The 18,883-nt window shown below is 42.2% G+C and overlaps 3 protein-coding genes across 9 annotated transcripts; 1 reads left to right on the forward strand and 2 right to left on the reverse strand.

The window, feature by feature from the left end:
* The first annotated feature begins 1,052 nt into the window (after positions 1 to 1,052).
* On the forward strand, positions 1,053 to 7,907 carry LOC135678120 (myosin-binding protein 1-like). Of its 7 annotated transcripts, none has more exons than XM_065190532.1 (5): positions 1,053 to 1,144; positions 1,920 to 3,004; positions 3,236 to 3,604; positions 3,714 to 5,226; positions 7,634 to 7,907. In XM_065190532.1, the coding sequence occupies exons 2-4, from the start codon at positions 2,002 to 2,004 to the stop codon at positions 5,186 to 5,188; spliced, it is 2,847 nt and encodes a 948-aa protein (XP_065046604.1). In that variant the 5' UTR covers positions 1,053 to 1,144; positions 1,920 to 2,001; the 3' UTR covers positions 5,189 to 5,226; positions 7,634 to 7,907. The 7 variants fall into 7 exon arrangements, 6 of the variants coding, with proteins under 6 accessions (XP_065046604.1, XP_065046605.1, XP_065046603.1 ...); XM_065190533.1 differs by having other exon boundaries at positions 1,133 to 1,272; XM_065190531.1 differs by lacking the exon at positions 1,053 to 1,144 and adding an exon at positions 1,236 to 1,376.
* Positions 7,908 to 9,241: 1,334 nt separating this feature from the next.
* On the reverse strand, positions 9,242 to 12,511 carry LOC135678122 (cytokinin dehydrogenase 5-like). Its single transcript, XM_065190537.1, has 5 exons — positions 11,572 to 12,511; positions 11,339 to 11,466; positions 10,735 to 11,010; positions 10,273 to 10,535; positions 9,242 to 9,980 (listed from the first exon to the last, which is right to left on the reverse strand). Exons 1-5 carry the CDS (start codon positions 12,161 to 12,163, stop codon positions 9,650 to 9,652), a joined length of 1,590 nt encoding a protein of 529 aa, XP_065046609.1. The 5' UTR covers positions 12,164 to 12,511; the 3' UTR covers positions 9,242 to 9,649.
* Positions 12,512 to 14,450: 1,939 nt separating this feature from the next.
* On the reverse strand, positions 14,451 to 18,477 carry LOC103990907 (purple acid phosphatase 2). The gene is made up of 8 exons (XM_009410200.3): positions 18,219 to 18,477; positions 17,535 to 17,735; positions 17,313 to 17,424; positions 16,452 to 16,678; positions 15,722 to 15,860; positions 15,108 to 15,328; positions 14,903 to 15,024; positions 14,451 to 14,812 (listed from the first exon to the last, which is right to left on the reverse strand). Exons 1-8 carry the CDS (start codon positions 18,402 to 18,404, stop codon positions 14,641 to 14,643), a joined length of 1,380 nt encoding a protein of 459 aa, XP_009408475.2. The 5' UTR covers positions 18,405 to 18,477; the 3' UTR covers positions 14,451 to 14,640.
* Between the last annotated feature and the right edge of the window lie 406 nt (positions 18,478 to 18,883).

Genomic DNA, 18,883 nt, shown 5'->3' on the forward strand with positions numbered 1-18,883 from the left:
CATTAATAGCACCGAGCTGTTATTGTCTAGTAGGGTGTACGCATGTAGCCTTTCTAGTGCCAACGACGAGCTCAAGAGCTTCCGGCTTTGCCTTAGGTGGATGTGCGTTAACTAGTCCGACGTTAGACACGCAGTAGTCTCTTGGTCTCTCTTCCTCCTCCTAGGCTTCTTCATTCTCATTGCCTCCCACTTCATCCTCTTCTGCACCCCCACCCGCTATGCCTACGACGTGATTGTCCAACTCTCTCTCACATCCGCCTTCGGCCTTTCTTTCCTTTGCCTTCATCCATCGCTATGGCCTTTATCGCTTCCTCTTTCTCGATAAGCTGGTCGAGGAGAGTGAGTGGGTGTGGCAAGGTTACATTAACTAGCTCAAGTGCTCCTTCCTCCCCCTCTTTATCTTTGTGATATTATGCTTTTGTGGGGGATGTGGCTTATAAGGTATAGTGATACTCATCAGGATCAGAGCTCAGAGCTGGAGCTATCAAATGTCACTCGCTAGCTCTAAGGCGCATGCCACTACGTCGCATATCATGGTGTTACCCACCACTATAAATAACACTCGCTCTGATCTTGACAAGTATCACCATACATTGTAAGCCACCTTCCTCGTGAAGCATGGTTTCATGAAGACAGAGAAAAGACAAAGGCGGAAGAGGGACAAAGACCCTCTATGATGAGAAAGAGGGACCAAGAGACCACTGCGTACTTAGCATTGAACTAATCGACACATATTCATTTGAGACCGGATAGAAAGTTCTTGAGCTCGTCATACAGACTACGTACATATGAGGCCCTACTAAGCAGCAACAGCTTTATGTTACTACTAGTGGTCGCTTTCACGATAATACCTCCTCCCATAATTTATATTTTTTTAAATTTAAATTATATATATTAATGATTTATCATGAGTTAACACGTGAAGCAAAGATTTAAAATTTGTTAACTCAAATTTGAAGAAAGGGTTTTATATGTTATGTTTTTAAATATAAAAATTATTTTAGATAAAATCAGATAAGCCAAATACTATAATTAATATAACGGTACGAAGTCTGAAACTTCGCTTCCTATACTCTGAAGCAATATTCTCTTCGTGCGCTCGTCTTTCCCATCTCCTCTTCCTCCGCTTCCGCTTCTCGAAGAGGTAAAACGCCGCATCTCTTCTCTTCTCCTGATCAAGGTCTTCCCCAAGAAGGCGTCCGTTAACTTAGCTGTTGTGTCGCTCGTTGATGTGGAAACTCAGCTGGAATCGCTTTCACTCATCGCCTTTCGGTTCGTGCCGTGTCCTTATCTTGCGATTCCATCCGACTTTTTCCATCCTTCGACGTCAGCTCCTGAGAATAGTGTCAATAATGGAGACGAGGGCCTCGTGGAAGGTGGAAAGCCCTCCCCTTTCGGTTTGCTTTTGTCTTTCTCTTGCCTTCATAAACCCAATTCCATCCATCGCCTCCTCTTCTCTTCGGATCAAGGTCTTCCTGATTGCTTTCTGGGTTATCTTTCCTTTTATTTTCTTTTGCTGATATGATTGACTTACTGCCTGTTTTGTTCGATTTTGTCTCCTTAGATCCGTTTCTTAGTTTGGTCACTTTCTTGTTGAATTGATTGAAATTACAATTATTTATTAGAATGATTGAGATCTGCTCTGTTTTGTTTGGTATTTACCATAGTTTGATACTTCTGAGATATAGTTTATTTCTGTTCATCCTGTTGAATTGATTTGGACTTCGTTTTCTTTTTCGGTTCCCTTTTCCCATTTTTACATGTACTATTATCAAGTGTACTGATAGTTGATGCTTGTGCTGTTGTTAACTTACTTTGGTACTACAATTTATGTAAAATTATATGACTAGAATGATGTCTATCGTTGAATATCCTACATGGTATTCTAGGACCTGATGTCAGCATGTTGATGTTTGCAGTGACAATTTCTAGCTTGGAGATACCATTTCAGTAGCTCGGAAGATCAACTTCTCTGAGAATTTGATGTGAGCCCCACTAATCATGGCTTCGAGGGCACCTGTTGGTGGATTCCAACGACTCTCATCTGCTTTGTCTTCAGCTGCTCTTGAATGGATGTTGATGCTTCTGTTATTCTTTGATGCCTTGTTTGCCTACCTGGTGACAAGGTTCTCTCGTCTTTGCATGCTACAAAAACCTTGTATGTTTTGCTCAAGGCTAGATCATGTTTTTGGAAATGAGAAACGAGGCTTCTATCTGGATTTGATCTGTGAAACTCACAGATCAGAGATCTCATTGTTGGGTTGCTCTAATGGTCATGAAAAGCTTGCTGATGTTCATACCGTGTGCCAGGGCTGTTTTCTTTCATTTGATACCGAAGGGACATCCAACTCTGAGACTTACAAATCATTGGTTGGTGAGTTAAAAGGGCATCTTGAGGACGGTGAAGATGTTCAGGACATTGATGGCCTCCATCTGTTTCATGGGGATGAATTGGCAAATGTCCCTTTTTTAAAGAAGGATGATGAACTACATGCCATCAAGTCGCTTGAAGATAAATCCATAAGAGTTGATGTTTCTGAAGTTGACATTTCTTTGTCAAGTTCAAATGGGCACAGTTATCTACAGAATAAAGATGGAGCGAAAAAGACGAGAGAGAAAACCTTGGTTTCCCCAGCATATCATTATTCAAAGAATCAAGAACATGATCACTTCTCTCATGTTGGATACAGTGAAGTTAAAATTACTTCGGACTCTGATTCTGACTTAGAGATCCAGTTCACAGATGATGATGAAGGAAATTCTCCATCTCATCGAGCTGAAACTGTCATGTATGATTTGGTGTCTCATGTTGAAGAATCAGAGGGTGTCACTCTAATAAAAAATGATTTATCTGGAAGTGTTTCAGGTGAAAGAGCCACAGAAAAGTTGATTCGTACGGATCAAATTAGTGTTTCAGATGCTAAACCCCTTGAAAAGTTGACCGACCCTGCTCCAGTAATTAGTGACCCTTTTGAGTCAATTCCTGAAAAGCAAAGAAATGCAGGTGAGCTCCATGATATATCAACTGTTTCTTTATCTGGTGCTACTACGCAATGTTTGGATGATAGTAACCAGGAACAAATTGATGTCAATGCTATTCTCCCACAATCTGAATATGTGCCACAAGGTCCCCAAGAACTTCTTGTAGAAGATTCACATGCACATCTCTGCTAGATTTATTTTTTCTTTTGGCTCCTTAGTTAGCATCTCACTTACTGTTCTTATATTCAAGTAGATAATTTGAAGTTTAGTGATGCTGCTTATGGTCAAACTACTACTATTGATGATGCAAAGGATTGCTGTACAACTGACATCACTTTGAGGACAAGTCATGATGCAAATTTTATTGTTTCTGATGATAAAGCCCTAGAAAAGTTGATGCACTCTGATCCAGTTATCACTGAGCCTTCGGAGTCAATTTCTGAGAATCAAACAAACGTAGATGAGCTCCAAGATGCATCAACCTTTTCATCTTCTGGAGCTGCTGGACATTTTTTGGAGGATAGCAATTGTAACCAGATCGAAGTCAAAGCTATTCCCCCCCAATCTGAATTTGTGCCACAAGATTCTCAAGAAGTTCTTCTAGAAGATTCAAATGTGAAAGGTAAGCTATTATACACGTCTTTTCTAGATTTCTTTTCTCTGTATGATTCCTTAGTCTTTCTCTTATTGTACTTGCTTTTAAGTTGTTAAAGTGGAGTTTGGTGATGCAGCATGTACTGGTACTACTTCAGTTGATGATGCAAAGGATTGGTGTACAACTAACATCGATTTGGGGACAAGTCATGATGCAAGTGACCCTGGTCAATCTATGAGTACTCGTATGGATTTGAATGATGCTTATAAGATTGCTGTTGGTGATAAGGGAAGCTTGTCATCTCCTAGATTTACTGATGTAATCATTGGGAGGGATTCTTCTAGAGTTCAGGAAGATCTGAAACTCCTGATTTCTCAGATATCTGCAGCTCAGGGGCTTGAGTCTCCATGGAATGAAATGAGCCCTAGTCCCCGAGTATATGGACAAGGTGATGAATATATATTGCAGAACATAACTAAAACACTCTCTCTTGAGAGGAATGAATCAGGATTAGAGTCACTAGATGGAAGCATTGTAAGTGAGGTGGAAGGAGAAAGTCCAGTTGAGAGGCTGAAGCGGCAGGTTGAGTTGGACAGGAAGTCCATAAGTCTTCTCTTCAAGGAGTTAGAAGAAGAAAGAAGTGCTTCAGCAATTGCAGCAAATCAAGCAATGGCCATGATTACTAGGTTGCAAGAGGAGAAGGCTGCAATGCATATGGAAGCCCTGCAGTACCAAAGAATGATGGAAGAGCAAGCAGAGTATGACCATGAAGCACTTCAAAAATGTAACAAATTGCTTACTCAAAGGGAGAAAATGATACAAGGCTTGGAAGCTGAGGTGGAAAGCCTTAGAATATGCTTTGTAGAAGGATTATCCACTGACAATTCAGTGGAGCAGAGTGATAACTTCCATGATAAGGAGATTGCATCTTGGAACAAATCCGGGGAACCTCATGTAACATGTCAAAATTCAAGATGGAGTGAATTTGGGGATTTGAAGGATCCCTTATCTTGCTTTGAAGATGAGGAGGCATATATATTAAACTGTTTGACAAAGTTGGAGAAAAAGCTTCATCTTTTTTCCAATAATGGTGTTTATGATGATAGTTCAAGTTTTAATTTGAATGCTGATGATGAAAATGGACTTCCTGATAAAACAAGTGGGGATGTTGACAGAGAATTTTTTGTAGAAAGGAATGTTGTGTCAGAAGGTGGTGCGGGCACAAATGGTCAAATCTTTGACGAAGTTCAAGTTTCAAGTCAAGAGAAAATTTATCAGAAAGATGGTCCTCCAGAAAATATTCAGGTAGGAGAGAACATTATGATGGAAGAAAAAATTTCTGGAAAAAGTTCAAGTTCCTCTAAAGGAAACCGTGGAGACAGTTATGACATTGACAAGCAAAAATTATTGAAAGTAGGGAACAAGAATGAGTTAGTTGCTCTTGAGAATGAAGTGTCACGTCTGAGTCAGAGGTTGGAGGCACTTGAGGCAGATCGTAATTTCCTGGAACATGCCATTAACTCACTCAGAAGTGGCAACAATGGTGTTCAGATTATTCAAGAGATAGCTTGTGATCTGCGGGAATTACGGAGAATTGCAATCACCCGATGAGAGCGTCTTATAACTTGAACTTTTATCTTATCCAAAAGGTAAGTCTTTGGATTTTTCTCTCAGCATTTGTACTTTGTCATTGGGGCAGAGAAGTTTTGAGTTAGATTTTTTAGAATTATATAAGGTGCATATGATAAGTACTTGGAAACAATGTGGGATAAATGCAACTAATTAATAATCAACCTCTTTTATGCTGAACATATTTAGCATATTATTGAGTTGTGTCCATTTAACTTGGGATACTGACTGCAGTTCAGTAGTAACTTACTGGAAACTTATTTATCATAGTAGGATAAAAGAAACTAATACAACATTATGCTGTACAAGGATTATTTAGTTAAATCTCAGATTTTAAGCTTTCATAGTTACTGGTGGTGAACTATCGTAATCCAAGTGGCTGGTGGAAGTAATAGAAGGTAAACTCTCCTTTATATCTTGAAAGTTTTAGCTAGAAAAGCTCTTTTCATGATAACAGATGCATGGGGATTTAGTCTATATATTGAAAGGAAGCCAGAGAGACATGTGTATCATTGTTTTTAAATAGACATTTAATTTCATGTTGCTAGGTTAATCTTTCTATTTAACTGATGGGAGGGACAAGTAAGTCTTTTCAATTTCAATTTTGCAGTTAGTTTGTTGTTGTAACTTGTAAGCATCACCTCTTTGTTTTTTATTTTATTTACACATGAAAATTTCTCATTTCTCAATAGGAAAACTAAATCTGACAGGATTTTTCTTTTACATTTTTCTCCTATTTAAGAAGACCTTGTCAATATCTCAGTGAAACAGTAGCACTCGTGATTCTTTATATTATGTATCTACTTTCTGATTCTTCTGGTAACATAAAAATATAAATATCATATTATGTTGTGCTTTTTATTATCTGTTTGATGTCGCTCCTTTATCATGTATTCTCTGAACACAATTTGTGCTTTCTGCCTTACCTGGGGCTTTATGTACTTGGTTCAGCTCCTTCGTCGTAGAGATATGAGTTACTGTTTGATGAACTTTTTTACTCTAGCAAGCTCCCCTATTGACTGAACATAGTCTTTAAGCTCTTTGGCTTGTGAACTTCTGTCCCTTAACATCCTCAATAAGAAAAAGTATGGGAAACTGAGTCAACATGGACAAACAAGCATTATCTCATTTACTGTCCCTGAGCTTGTCCTTGGTTTTGCTACTTACCCCCTTGAGCAAAGGCTGTCATCATCATATTCCTGTGTTGCTACAAAGAATAACATTTTTACTATGATTACCTTGTGATCTTTTGCTGTTTCGATACTGCAATTTGATTCAAGTTCTCATTACTCGTATTTTTTTTTATTTTACTTCTAGGTCACCCACCATAAACTATGGCAATTTTAAGCTCCAGATTATTCTTCTATCTCTTGACATTGTATATTCCTTTGGTATCTTATTTCAGGTGCATAGATGTCTGACCTTATTCAACGTTCCAGTAGCGGCATATAGCTTATTGATCATTGATCTTCACTCATTGTCATGCCCCTTTGATCACACATGCTTATGTAGTAGTACCATGTACATTCATTAGTATAACATAGATTACTATCATCCTGTCATTCATATTCTATATTTTTATTCCTTTGGATCGTTAAACTATTGATTTTTTGACTTAGGTTGGTGCATGTAGCGGGCAATACACTAGTTGTATTGGGTAAATGTAGAATCAAGGGCGAGCTTACTGCCTGGTTCTGACCCCCTAAAAGAAAAGCTCCAGATAATAAGCTCAGTTTCTGCAGGTTACCAATGGGAATCATCTTCTTAATGAACCTTAATGTGGCTTGATCTTCCATGTTTGGTGTCTGAAGTTGTTGTCTTCAATGAAGCAAAAGTAATAATGGAAGATACAAATATGAATACTTGCTATCAATTACTCACTAGTGTTGTGTGCTTCTTACCATAGAGCACGCGGTAGATACAACATGTCTGGGGCATGGTGAAATAGTCAAGTCTACGTCTGTTATTTGCATGGTTGACATGGTTTTCATCTTTATAAAAGATCATTGCCTTTTCCCGTAAGATTTTTTGCCAATTCAGTACATTGATCATGATCGCTAACGAGTATAACTGTTGCTTCACTAAATATTGGAGAAACTTTTTATATCTCCATAGCACATGCCTAATCATTATGTTTGTTCTTTTTTTAATTAAAAAAAGAGTCCTACCGATTAAATCAAAACCGACACTGTTTCATCCTTTTACATACTTCTATCATGTTAAGGATACTACAAATGTTGGTGGATCATTAAATGTCCAGCTAGCTGTTTCCATAAATATCATGTGACTTGATGCTTTAATGACTATGATTAGGCATTTTTGCTTCTATAGTTCCTTTTGCTTGCTCCTGAAGTTGTACTTAATTTTTCTTCATTCAAACAATGGGACTTAAGCTGCACATAATCTTTTATGCTTTTTCTGGTGCAGGGCTTGGATCGACGCACGAAGTCTTAGCATCTACAATTATGTATTATTTTCTATATTCAGAAATGTGTGTATTACCCAATGAGTGTTTTTCTTTTCTTTTCTTCTTTGTGTTTGCTTGGTGTTGTGTTGTCTTTTTGTCCTCATGGTCTCTTAACTACATTCCCTCCGGAGTATTCTTTAAACTCTTTAAAATATGTGTAAATTTGTAATAGGGTGATTTTTTTGTATGATAGTAATAACTTGCACACTGTAAAGTTCCTTCTGTATTCGCGTACGCCGCCGATGTTTTTGCATATTATGGGGACTTTTAGTTTTTGAAGAGTCTCAATAATAAAAAGTAGCAGATATTATGATCCTCCTCTTGTGATAATAGTTCTTGTGATAATTAGTTGTTTAACATTCATCATCAGGTTAAGAGACAAATAGACAAAATACTTCTTGCATGATTTGCACAGAAGGAAACAGCAGGAGAAAGAAGATGAGAAGCTTTGACATGTCATTGTGAGATGGTAAGCTATACACTGCATCTGTGGGTTGAATACAACTCTTGAGTTGAGTGGAATAGCTGCGCAATATGGACTTGTAAACGATGCAGTCAAGTTTTGCACCGGAAAACTAGCTGTTCAGCACAACTTAGAAGTCAACGGTTTCGGCGGAACGTTGACTTACAGTCACGAAACAAAGTTTGACATTATTTAGCGGACAACTACGTGTCCATACTTCTCTCTCCTGCAGTATTTTGCACTATTATAGATGTCATATGAAAGATAAAGACATATTTGTGGGATAAATATTGTGATAGTTCTGACTAGTTTGACTCAAATTTACTAAAAACAATTCTAGCATATTGGCCTCTGATCAGATACGATCGAAGTAATTGTCATAATTAAGATAAAGGATCATATTGTCTTCTCACAAATCATAGTGCACGATTCCCAGATGCAGTATGAGCTGAGACCACTTAAGACATTGACGGACACGAAGGTCAAACTTGCTCTGTGATGCTGACAGACATTAGGTGTGCTGCCACTGAAAAGCTTATAGTCTTCGAACTGCCGAGCGGAACTCTTTTCTCACCGGACTTGTCATCTCTATCCACCAATGGCTTCCATCGAGGAAGGAATTCACCGGTGGACTCTCCAACTATGTGGAGCAAAACACTCAGCCATAGCCAACACCGAATCGTTGCTTCCTCCCGTCAACTTCGACTCTTCAAACAGCAGTTACGGGTCAAAATCTTGGCCACCGGTGGCCGCCTGCAACTCCATACCATGGGCGGTGGCCTCATTTATATGCTGCTTCCATCGCGGTAAGGCATGTATCCTCTTTGGAGATGGGATCTCGTGGCGTGAAGATGGCGAGGGCGGTGGCGTTCGTCCTCGTGTTGGTGCTCGTCACCTCGGCGTTGTCGGCGGAGGCGCGGGCTTTGGTTCTGCAGTCGCTTCCGAAGGGATCCGAGTCGCCGTCGCAGGCTTCGGGCTGCACCTACGTGTCCGGCAACGCCGGCGGCGACTGCACCATCGGCCGCTGATCACTCTTGCATGGTCTTCTCCACATTATTTCGTTCATCGCTTCGTTCTGTGCCAATTACTGTACATGTTGTCCAAGGGGATAGAAGGTATTATTCATCCCAATGTTTATGGTGATTTATTATCAACATGATTTCTTGCAAACTCGAGGAGTTCTTTCCATCAAAGTCGTTCTACGTTCTCTCTCTCTCTCTCTCTCTCTCTCTCTCTCTCTCTCTCATATATATATATATATATATACATATATATAATTTGATTCCAACATGTTACAGTGTTTTTATAGACAAAGGATGAAAGAGAAGATTGGGCACAAGAAGAATCACAGAGAAGGAATATTTAATGGTTAGGCTCTTGTTATGTCCTTACCCATATTGACGATACAAAAGGATGTGTAACTTTAGGATTTCCTAATGGACACTCCTAAGAACTATCTTTTCCTATCATCACCTTTTGTTCTGTTGATGCTCTGTGGTGAGTCATGAGTTCCTCACCAGGGGAAAACGGAGGAGGAGGGTGGAAGGATCCCTTGGCCTGTGGCCAACATGCACTTTGGGTCGAATCGATCCTTTCGGCGCAGGAATCGGCCCCATTTCGGCCCAAAATGTCGGGCCCACTTGGCTCGGGATCGGTGGTCGGGGAGGTATTGCTTGATCTCAATCCCGGCATCGTCGCAGAATTCTAAGATCTTCTTGTTTTGACGGCTGAGGTACTCCAAACTTTGAGTCGGATCACCGGAGTCCGGAAGAGCCGACCGTAGGAAGGCGACCAAGTAGAACGTGTCCTCGTGCGGCGTCACCACCGAGCTCCGATCATCCCACCTACATAATTCAAAAATCGTATAAGCATCATAGTAGCTCAAGATCATCGTGTGTGTATGGATTGATTGATCACTCAGGTGAGCAACCATAATGCTGTGGAAAGGGAAAGGAAGAAGAGCTAAGATCTCCATAACATTGTCTCTGTAGCATCCTACCACCCACTGTGGCATCGTATCGCATCGCATGCAATAGATGCCGATATAGGCATCGATCTTCATTGGTTATGCTCTCAGCATGTTTCGTGTGGTCTGCGTGCGATGGTTGGTTGCATGCACGCATACGGTCTTCTTACTTGTGCTTGTTCATGGGGTAGATGAGGATGGGTCCGCTGCTCTTGTTGCCGAGGATGCCGCGGAAGACGCCGCGGTCGAAGTCGGCGATCCGTGACGCCGGCACGAAGAGGTTGAGCCACGGGTGCGGCACCGCCCACAGCCCCTTGGCACGGAGCCTCATCTCCGCCTTGTGGACGCGGTCGAGGAAGTTGACGTAGGGGAGGTCGGTGGTGAAGACCGACGCCGGAATGTAGCCCAGCTGCCCCAGCAGCGCTTCCACCACCTGCAAGCCAATGACACGCACCGAGTCGTTCGACAAAAGTCCTCCCTCCGTTTAATGTTACCGAATGAGAGATCTCGGCAACCTCGTTATGTTAGGCGACATAATAGTGGAAGATGATGGAGCCCAATCTAGCGCGTCGGATCTCCTTTTGTTAGGTATCGAAGACAACAAAACATCATAGCGATCAGCGGAGACCAACCTCGTCGATGGAGTCGGCGGCGGAGGAGTCGTAGTTCTTGGTCATCTCCAAGCAGTAGAGAAGGCCGGCGTTGGCGCGAACAGAGCTTATCTTGACAGGGTTCTTGGGGGAGAAGAAGGACGACCTCCAGTTGTTGATGAGGCCTTCGTCAACGATGACGAAGCCTTCGACGTAGTCGAACCTCTCGCTCCGGTGGGCGCCGTGGAGCGAGACGAGGAGCTCCTGGTCTCTGGAGAAGGCCGCAAAATCGGAGTACAGCACTCGGATCCATCTCACCTGACCACAACAACAAGAACAAGAGTTGAAGATGAAAGATCATGCGGAAGATAACGACGAGTCCAGCTTTGATTCTTTGGCTGGTTCCATTAGTGTCGGGGATGCCATCGAGCTGGCTTTCATGACTCCTCTATCCGCTAGATTATGATCACAGTAATGGAACAGTGCGAAGTACCAACGAGATCGTGATCTCATGTGCATGTGTCCCTTGTATGAACCACTATGATCTTGCACGGCATGGAAAGTGGCCCTCGTAAGCCATGAGTGCAGGAAATGAAGGTCAAATTGGTGTTGAATCCAGCGAACAGAGTTGGGGAGGGAGTTGTACGCGGTGGGGAGCTGTCTCCAGTGCAATCCGGGCTCTGGTGATGATCCCAAACTGTCCCAGACCACCGAGAACTCCATGGAACAGCTCTGAGTTCTGCTCTTCTGTGCATGTTATCAGCTCGCCCTTGCCTGGAGTAGTTCAGATGAATGGCTATTAGCGATCGGAGAAATGGAAGAGAGAGAGAGAGAGAGAGAGAGAGAGAGAGAGAGAATTCTGCTTGTTCGAGAACCAACCTGTGACCACATCGAGCTCGTAGACATTGCTGATCTGAGGCCCATGGTGAAAGGCTTGCCCGCTTATGCCGGCATTGGAGAGCGTGCCGCCGACCGACAAGTAGAGGTAGTCGGTCCACGACTTGGGCGCGAGGCCGCCGTTGGCCAGCGTCCAGTTCAACACATCGACCCAGAGATCACCCCCCCAGACGTCGACGTAGTACTCGCCTGTGGACGGCGAGTACGCCGGCACCGGGCGGGGTGCGATCCGGCCGCGGCTCATCTGGACCACGACGCCGCCCGGCGAGAGCGCCTGCCCGTTGGTCGAGTGGCCGTGACCCCTGGCGGAGACCGGGAACCAGCGGGCCGAGCGGTAGGCCGCGCGGACGAGGCGCGCGACGTCGCCCGCGCAACCCGGGCGCATGACGGCCAGTGGCTCGGCCCTGGCGGCACCTCCGAAGTCGACAGCCGCCGCGGCGACCTCCGAGGGGTCCAAGCTAAGCTGGCCCTCCCCGGCGGGCTGGAGAAGTATCTCGGCGGGCTCCACCGTGGTCCCGACGGTGGACGTCAGCCCGCATATGACGAAGAGCGGTAGCAGCAGGGTGTGCGCCATGCGTCCCGAGAAAGCGTCTAGATGCTAACGTGGGGAAGGCCGTATGAGAGGGAGGCGGGGGAGGACCGAGGAGGATCACAGGGAAGCAAGGTGGAGAGGAGGAGGAAGGGGCTGGGGAAGGCCGGATTTATATACGGAAGCAAGAAAAGAGAGGAGGGGGCCAAAATCCTGTGGCAGTGTTTGGGGACGGCAGTAACGTAAGCTGAGATCGCGCTTTAAAGATCTCATCAGCCACGCAAATGCTTCTTCGCCTGTTGAGGCTGCCGTCGCCGCTTTAACACCCGGCGGAGTCACATTTGCAGAAGGTTACGTAGACATGGAAGCGAGCTCTGCTCTCTCTGTCTCTCTTGTCCATCCCTTTGCTTTATCCTTTGTACCTGTACATCTGGAAACGTTCGACAGCCTCAAGATGGAAGAGAGAGAGAGAGAGAGAGAGAGAGAGAGAGAGAGAGAGAGAGAGATTGCGTCGCATTCCTTAATTATAGATGACAAAATTAATTGGATATGAGAGATCAAAAATACTTTATTAGCGCATAAAATATGGATGGTTGGATGGGTAACTTTGCGAGCACACATTTCGCTTCCATTAATTTCTTCTATTGTTGCTGATCATCTTCTACGTAAATAATGAAATATAAGATCAACAACTGATCTTGAGATGTTGCAAGAGAGTCAACTCGCCGTACCTCATCATCAATTGGAGTGAGACATTAATGGAGGTGACAAAAAGTCGTTCTTCATTGATGATCCGATGACTACATATCGGCTGTTGCCGAGCAAGAGAGAGACAGAGAGATAGCATCGCATGCGGCTTAGGAATTGAATGCCTTTGGACAATGTCACCTGGGTCAACCTTGTCGTAGAGCAAGCCACATCGAGCATGGTGAGCTCTCGATCATATCCTCAAAGGCATGGTTAGAGAATCAAGCGAACAGAAAGAAGAGCAGAAGGGATAGAGATGAACATAGACAATGTCACTTTGATGCTGTTGATGTGGACCCGATTTGCTCAGAGATGAATGATCATATGCTTCCAACCAAGGAACAACAAGCTAGCTCAAGTATGAGATCCATGGCCAGTAGCTTTGTTCCCCAAATGCCATCTTTACCTGCATTTTTTTCCCAGCTTCTCAAAAGGTGAGACAGCCCATCCAGTGGGGTGTGATATCTCATATGGCCACAGCTAGCGGTAGGACTGGACTCGCAAAGCTTCACAGCAAAGAACAGCTCTGTGGGCACACACCTATTGGTTGGACTTGGCTTCAGATTCCCTCATCTTTTGGAGGAACCAAGGAAGATATGGCAGCAGCATGGTCTGGTTCTGAAGGAGGAGATCATGCGGCAGACTGTGATGGCATGGATATATACTGGCTTTAAGGTGGCAGCATGGATTATTTATTGTAGGTTGTCATCCATCCAACTGCAGTGCAATCTTGAGTTCCATATTGCTTGGTGTGGTCACAGGAAGCTAATGATGACACCAAGCAATCTGGTTGTAGAGCACAATGACAAAGCCATTCATGCAAAAACAAATTGATCTGAGCACATGAGAAAGACTGCTTGAAAGCAATGGGTGAAGATTCAAGCATCTGCTGACCTCTGGTTCTCTACTGCAACTCATAATCAACAGAGCTGCAAGAAGTGAATCCAAATGTGATGCAGGATGAGTTGTTTCATATCTGCTACCACTGATCAGATAGATGCATGAGTCATCATTTTCAGGACAACTGGTTGGTAGCTGTAAGTGGAATCATGCCTGCTAAGCTTTGGAAGTGGAACCAAACAATACTTGGTTGGATTTCAAGGGTGGATCCAATCAAATTGGACCAACACTATACACTTTTTTGCATGCTTTAGGACAAAAATTTGGGACCATGTTGAGATAGTATTATCAAAATAGTGGAGAATATTCATAAAGAGAACAGAAACAGAGGAGAAAAAAACTTGCTTTCAATCCCATGGATTGAGGCCTGCCATACTCTCTCTAGACACTGCCTTTAGTCAGCTTTTTTGCAGTAGAAACTGAATGTTTTGTTTGTCAAAATTTTGATAAATATAGTGGACTTTTTGCCTGCTTTATTTACAACACAAACAATGGAATGGTAGATGATGAGGTTTTGGTTAGCATCATCATTGGAGGAACATAGATTTCAACACAGTCTGTGCACTGCATTTCAATAACTGACCAGCACTATTAGCCTCTTGAGTGATCAATGATTGTTCTGATAAGTCTTCAGAAAAGCTTTACCCAATCAATAACCAAAGCCCAACCAATGATTGATTCCGCATTAACAAACCGAGATTTATATCATGCTGCAATTGCCAAGGAGCAATGACTTTACCAACTGACAGAAAAAGAGTCTTTTTGTTACAGAATCCAAAGTCGAGATAGAACAAGAAGAGAACAAAGACAGGTCTCTAACAAGGTCTGCATTGTTACAGAAACCAGAAGTTGTTCTTGAAGATCACAATCAATGATCAACTCTTCCAATACCTATTGTAAAACCACATAGAATCGGCAGCCACCGCATTTCCATCCTGGTTTCTGTGCCAAGTATAGTAGGCATGGGTTCGATTCTTGATCTCAAAGATGGCATGGCCGAAGCTGGCTTCTCTAAAAGCTGAGTAGTTAGGCTGCGGCTCTGTCATGCTGCATTATAGATGCCAAAAGAAATTGGTCAACAAGCAGAGTTAGAATTTTAGCATGAATAGAATTTATATGTCTCATGTGGAGTCTTACTTATTAGCAAGCCCTTCAAGATTTCCTCCATCACCAATGGTGATGTACACAGGAGCTGATTCATCCGGTACCGGTTTGCATTTTCCATTCACTATATTGTACGCGATGTTTGATACCCTATGCTGCAAGATGATGAACATTTACATCATCAGACCAAATGCCATCAGAGGATTAAAAACTCTGAGGAAATAAGAGAGGCACTTACACTGCGTTCATAGGCATGAACATGGCCGGCAAATACAACATCAACTTTGTTCTTTACAAACCATGGCTCAAACATCACCCTCATGGATTCACCTTCCATGTAGTGATAGTTGTAGCTGTTGTACCAGGGTGAATGCATTAGAACAATCAACCATGGTGTCTCACTTCTATTCACCTTGGGTAGTTCTGCTTCAAGCCACTGGTACTGAGGGGTGTACTTACCTTTTACAATGAAACAAGGAGCATTAAGCACCAAAAATAATGTATTAGTAAAGGCAAAGCCAAATAAATGCAAATATGGAGTTATTGATCAGAAGCTATCAAGTGTTCAGCAAAATAGCATCGAACATATTGTCCTCAATTGCTTTAGTGCCAATCTGATTAACACAGTCCACTTCATCTCAAAGTGATTGCGAAAACTTGATTTCTAAGGAAACATAAAATTGCATATGCTTTAAGTGGAAGAACTTTTCTAAATAAAATGTGTTTGTTCACCATATAAAAATGAACTCAACATTGTGAACAAAATGACAAACTAGAACAAGATATAGATGCCTGGAAATTGATGTGGAGCTACAAGAGATCCACATAATGTAAAGCATCATATGTTCATACCATATGCAGAATATGATGCCAATACAATTATGTAAGCTGATGCCCGCTTGATGGAGTACCAGAAAGGAGCTGTGCTGCCAGAAGATCTATAGGGAACGTGATATCTGTGACTGAATGGCTTAAATGGTACAGTTTCACCCTGCGAAAATGTTAAACATGTTAATTCTTCCAAATTCTCTCAGAAAAAAAAAAAGAAGCTAGACTTTTCTGTATCTAATCAAACAAAAGTGGCTATAACAATCATGTAATCAGCCATCTTATTTGTACTGTTTGATACACTACTAGCTTCATAAACGATGAGGCCTTCAGAAAAATTCCTCAGCCATCTCAATTTGGAGCATTATATTTTCTCACTCTCTTTTTGTACTCGTTTCACTTACAACTATGACTGCAAGATATTTCCCCGTGCATTGTCTTGTATCATCAATTTGTCCGGTCAGTATTCACTGGTCCAACTATGAACTGGTATCGGACAATATGATCTGGTATTGTCTGGTATTATTTAGTATTATTATTATTTGGATGGAACCAGATGATATGGATTGGTATACCACCAAGTATACCGATACCGTACCAATTTACTAAATTATTGAAACCTGCACCAGATTGATATTTAAATCCTTGCCTTCCATCTTCCAAACACATGATTATGAATTATGAACATTAGGAGGCATGATTATGAATTATGAACATTAGGAGACCTACATATGCGTGTAAGTGTCCTACTTACAATCTCCGGAGCAAAGTCAATCTCATGGTTTCCTGCAGTCCAAATCCAAGGTTGGTATGCGGTGCTTCTCTCGACAAACCTGCCCCATGTATCCCATCTGACATTGTCATGATTCGGATACGTATCAGCATAAGAAAGGTCGCCTACAAACAGCACTGTCTGTGCCTTTGGGTTGGATTCATAATGAGTTAGTGTAACATTTGAGTCATGAGACTGCCCAAGATCACCTGCACATCATGCAAAAAGATCAAAGAAAACATGTTATATTGGTAAAGAATTCTCAAGGCAAAACAGGAATTAGTTTCTGAAAATCCTATCAGATATTATAGATTGAATTTACCAAAATATGAGACACAATGCAAAAAGAAGGATCAAAAGACCTACATTGTCTTAAAGTAAAAACTGTCCTTTTCTAGATATGAGAAGTTCACCGATTTTCTTTTTGGCGATACAGTAAATCAATCCACAAATAAATAATGATTAACACAATTCAAATCGAAAATGACTGATCCCTAGGATTTAAACCTGCACAAGTCACAAGTCATCAGAAATAAAAAAGGACTACTAGTACACACAAATATACAAGGAAGACAAATGCATCCATAAGTATCAGCAGTATCATATTCCAAAAACAGACTATAGCAATACAAAGGGTTGGAATCGGCGTATGAGACTTTCGTCAATGCAGGATCCAAGGCTAATGTAATAGAGATATTGTTTTCATGACTCAAACCCTGTTCCCAATGGTCATGCAGAATATGAAAATTGGAGGCTTGATGGTAAGAAGCATCAACAGATAGGGCTTGCAGAAACATGATTTGAGTAGTCTAACATGAATCTGTATCTTAAAAGCATGTTTACCAATGAGGCCAAAGGTATAAGGAACATCTGGTCCAACTTCAGGTGGGGTAGTGAAGCAGAACTTCCTAATCGTGTGCCCAATCCCAACAGCATAGTAGTATTTAGTGTCATGCTGCAAGAAAGCATGAGTCAAAGGTTGTGAAACAGGCAACTCTAAATCAGTCATGCATATGCAAAAGAAAAGAAGAGAAAAGAACAGTAGAATATATTGATCCGAATCACCTTCAAGTGCCTGAGAGTGCAGTGATGGATGTAACCTGAGGTGTAGTTGTAGAATTTGTATCGAGTGTATTTGCCTTCGGCATAGAAGTCAAGCTGATCCTCGTCAGTCCCATAAAGGACCTTACTGGAGCCAGGTTCATCCTCGGTCACCCATGAAATGATCATGGCAGACCCATCATGATTTCCTTGGGTGATATGTACCTTCAAGCGAAGGGAAGAACCAATTCAATCCAGAGTTCAAGTCCCAAAAATTACAACAAAAATGATCTTCTACAAAAGCAGTGTCCCCTTCAACTCAAATAGGATCATACGAGTTATACTTAGATTGCAGTCATTGCTAGGAAGATTAGTTATAGAAGAAAAGAGAATAAAGACCAGAAATGTAACACTAGTGAACAGAGCAAACTCTAACAATGGAGTACAGACTCACTATGAGTTGAATTTTGATTGCAAAACTCAGTGAGATGGAAAACAAGAAACAGGAATAAGAAAGAAAAAACAAGCGCACCAATCGACACAAGAAAAAGTTGGTCTTTTGCAACCAAAATCAGAACAGGACAGAAGAGAAGACAAGAAGAACACAGAAACAGCCACAACTTATTAGCGGCACTGAGTTCGATCAAGCAACAAGAACAAGTATTGAAAGTAAGGCACAGAAGGTGAAGAGAAGTGGACGGAAACCACCTGTTGTGGAGCGTTGTAGCCCGGCGGCACGCTGAAAACGTCGCTGTCGATGGGCATGTCCACGCCCTTCTCCGCCTTCCTGACAAAAGAACTCGTGACTCCTCCATCGGTCCGCCCCACCAGTCCGGCTGAAACCACGGCGCAGAGAAGCCCGAGAAGAAGGCGAGATGGCCACCACCGCCCCATTCTCTATCTCTATCTATCTATCTATCTATCTGTCCATCGATCTATTCCGGGTCTTTAATAGGAGACAGAGGAAGCGAGAGAACAGGGGAATATGCCGAGGAGGTGCGGCGTTCGGCATTAAATACCACGTGAGAAAGCGTGTGAATTGGAAGAAGAAATCGAGGGGCGGATTGACGTTGGAAATCTGTCGGGATCGCGGGAAGAAGCGAGGAGGAAAAGGCCAAATTGCGCGCCATCATGATGACGTATCCCGACAAATACGTTGACTCTCAAGTCATCGCAGCGGTCAACCGTTCGATTCTGTCGTGTGAAGGAGGGTTCGAGTTTGTTGATTTATTATTTATCATTTTTTGAATATTTATAATCAGGAAAACATAACAATTACTTGTAATAATAATAATAATAATAATAATAATAATAATAATAATAATAATAATAATAATAGATCTTTTATCGACTTGAATAAGAGAAAAGGAAGA

Source organism: Musa acuminata, chromosome BXJ1-7, assembly GCF_036884655.1.
Source record: "Musa acuminata AAA Group cultivar baxijiao chromosome BXJ1-7, Cavendish_Baxijiao_AAA, whole genome shotgun sequence".
In the NCBI taxonomy this organism is placed as follows: Eukaryota; Viridiplantae; Streptophyta; class Magnoliopsida; order Zingiberales; family Musaceae; genus Musa; species Musa acuminata.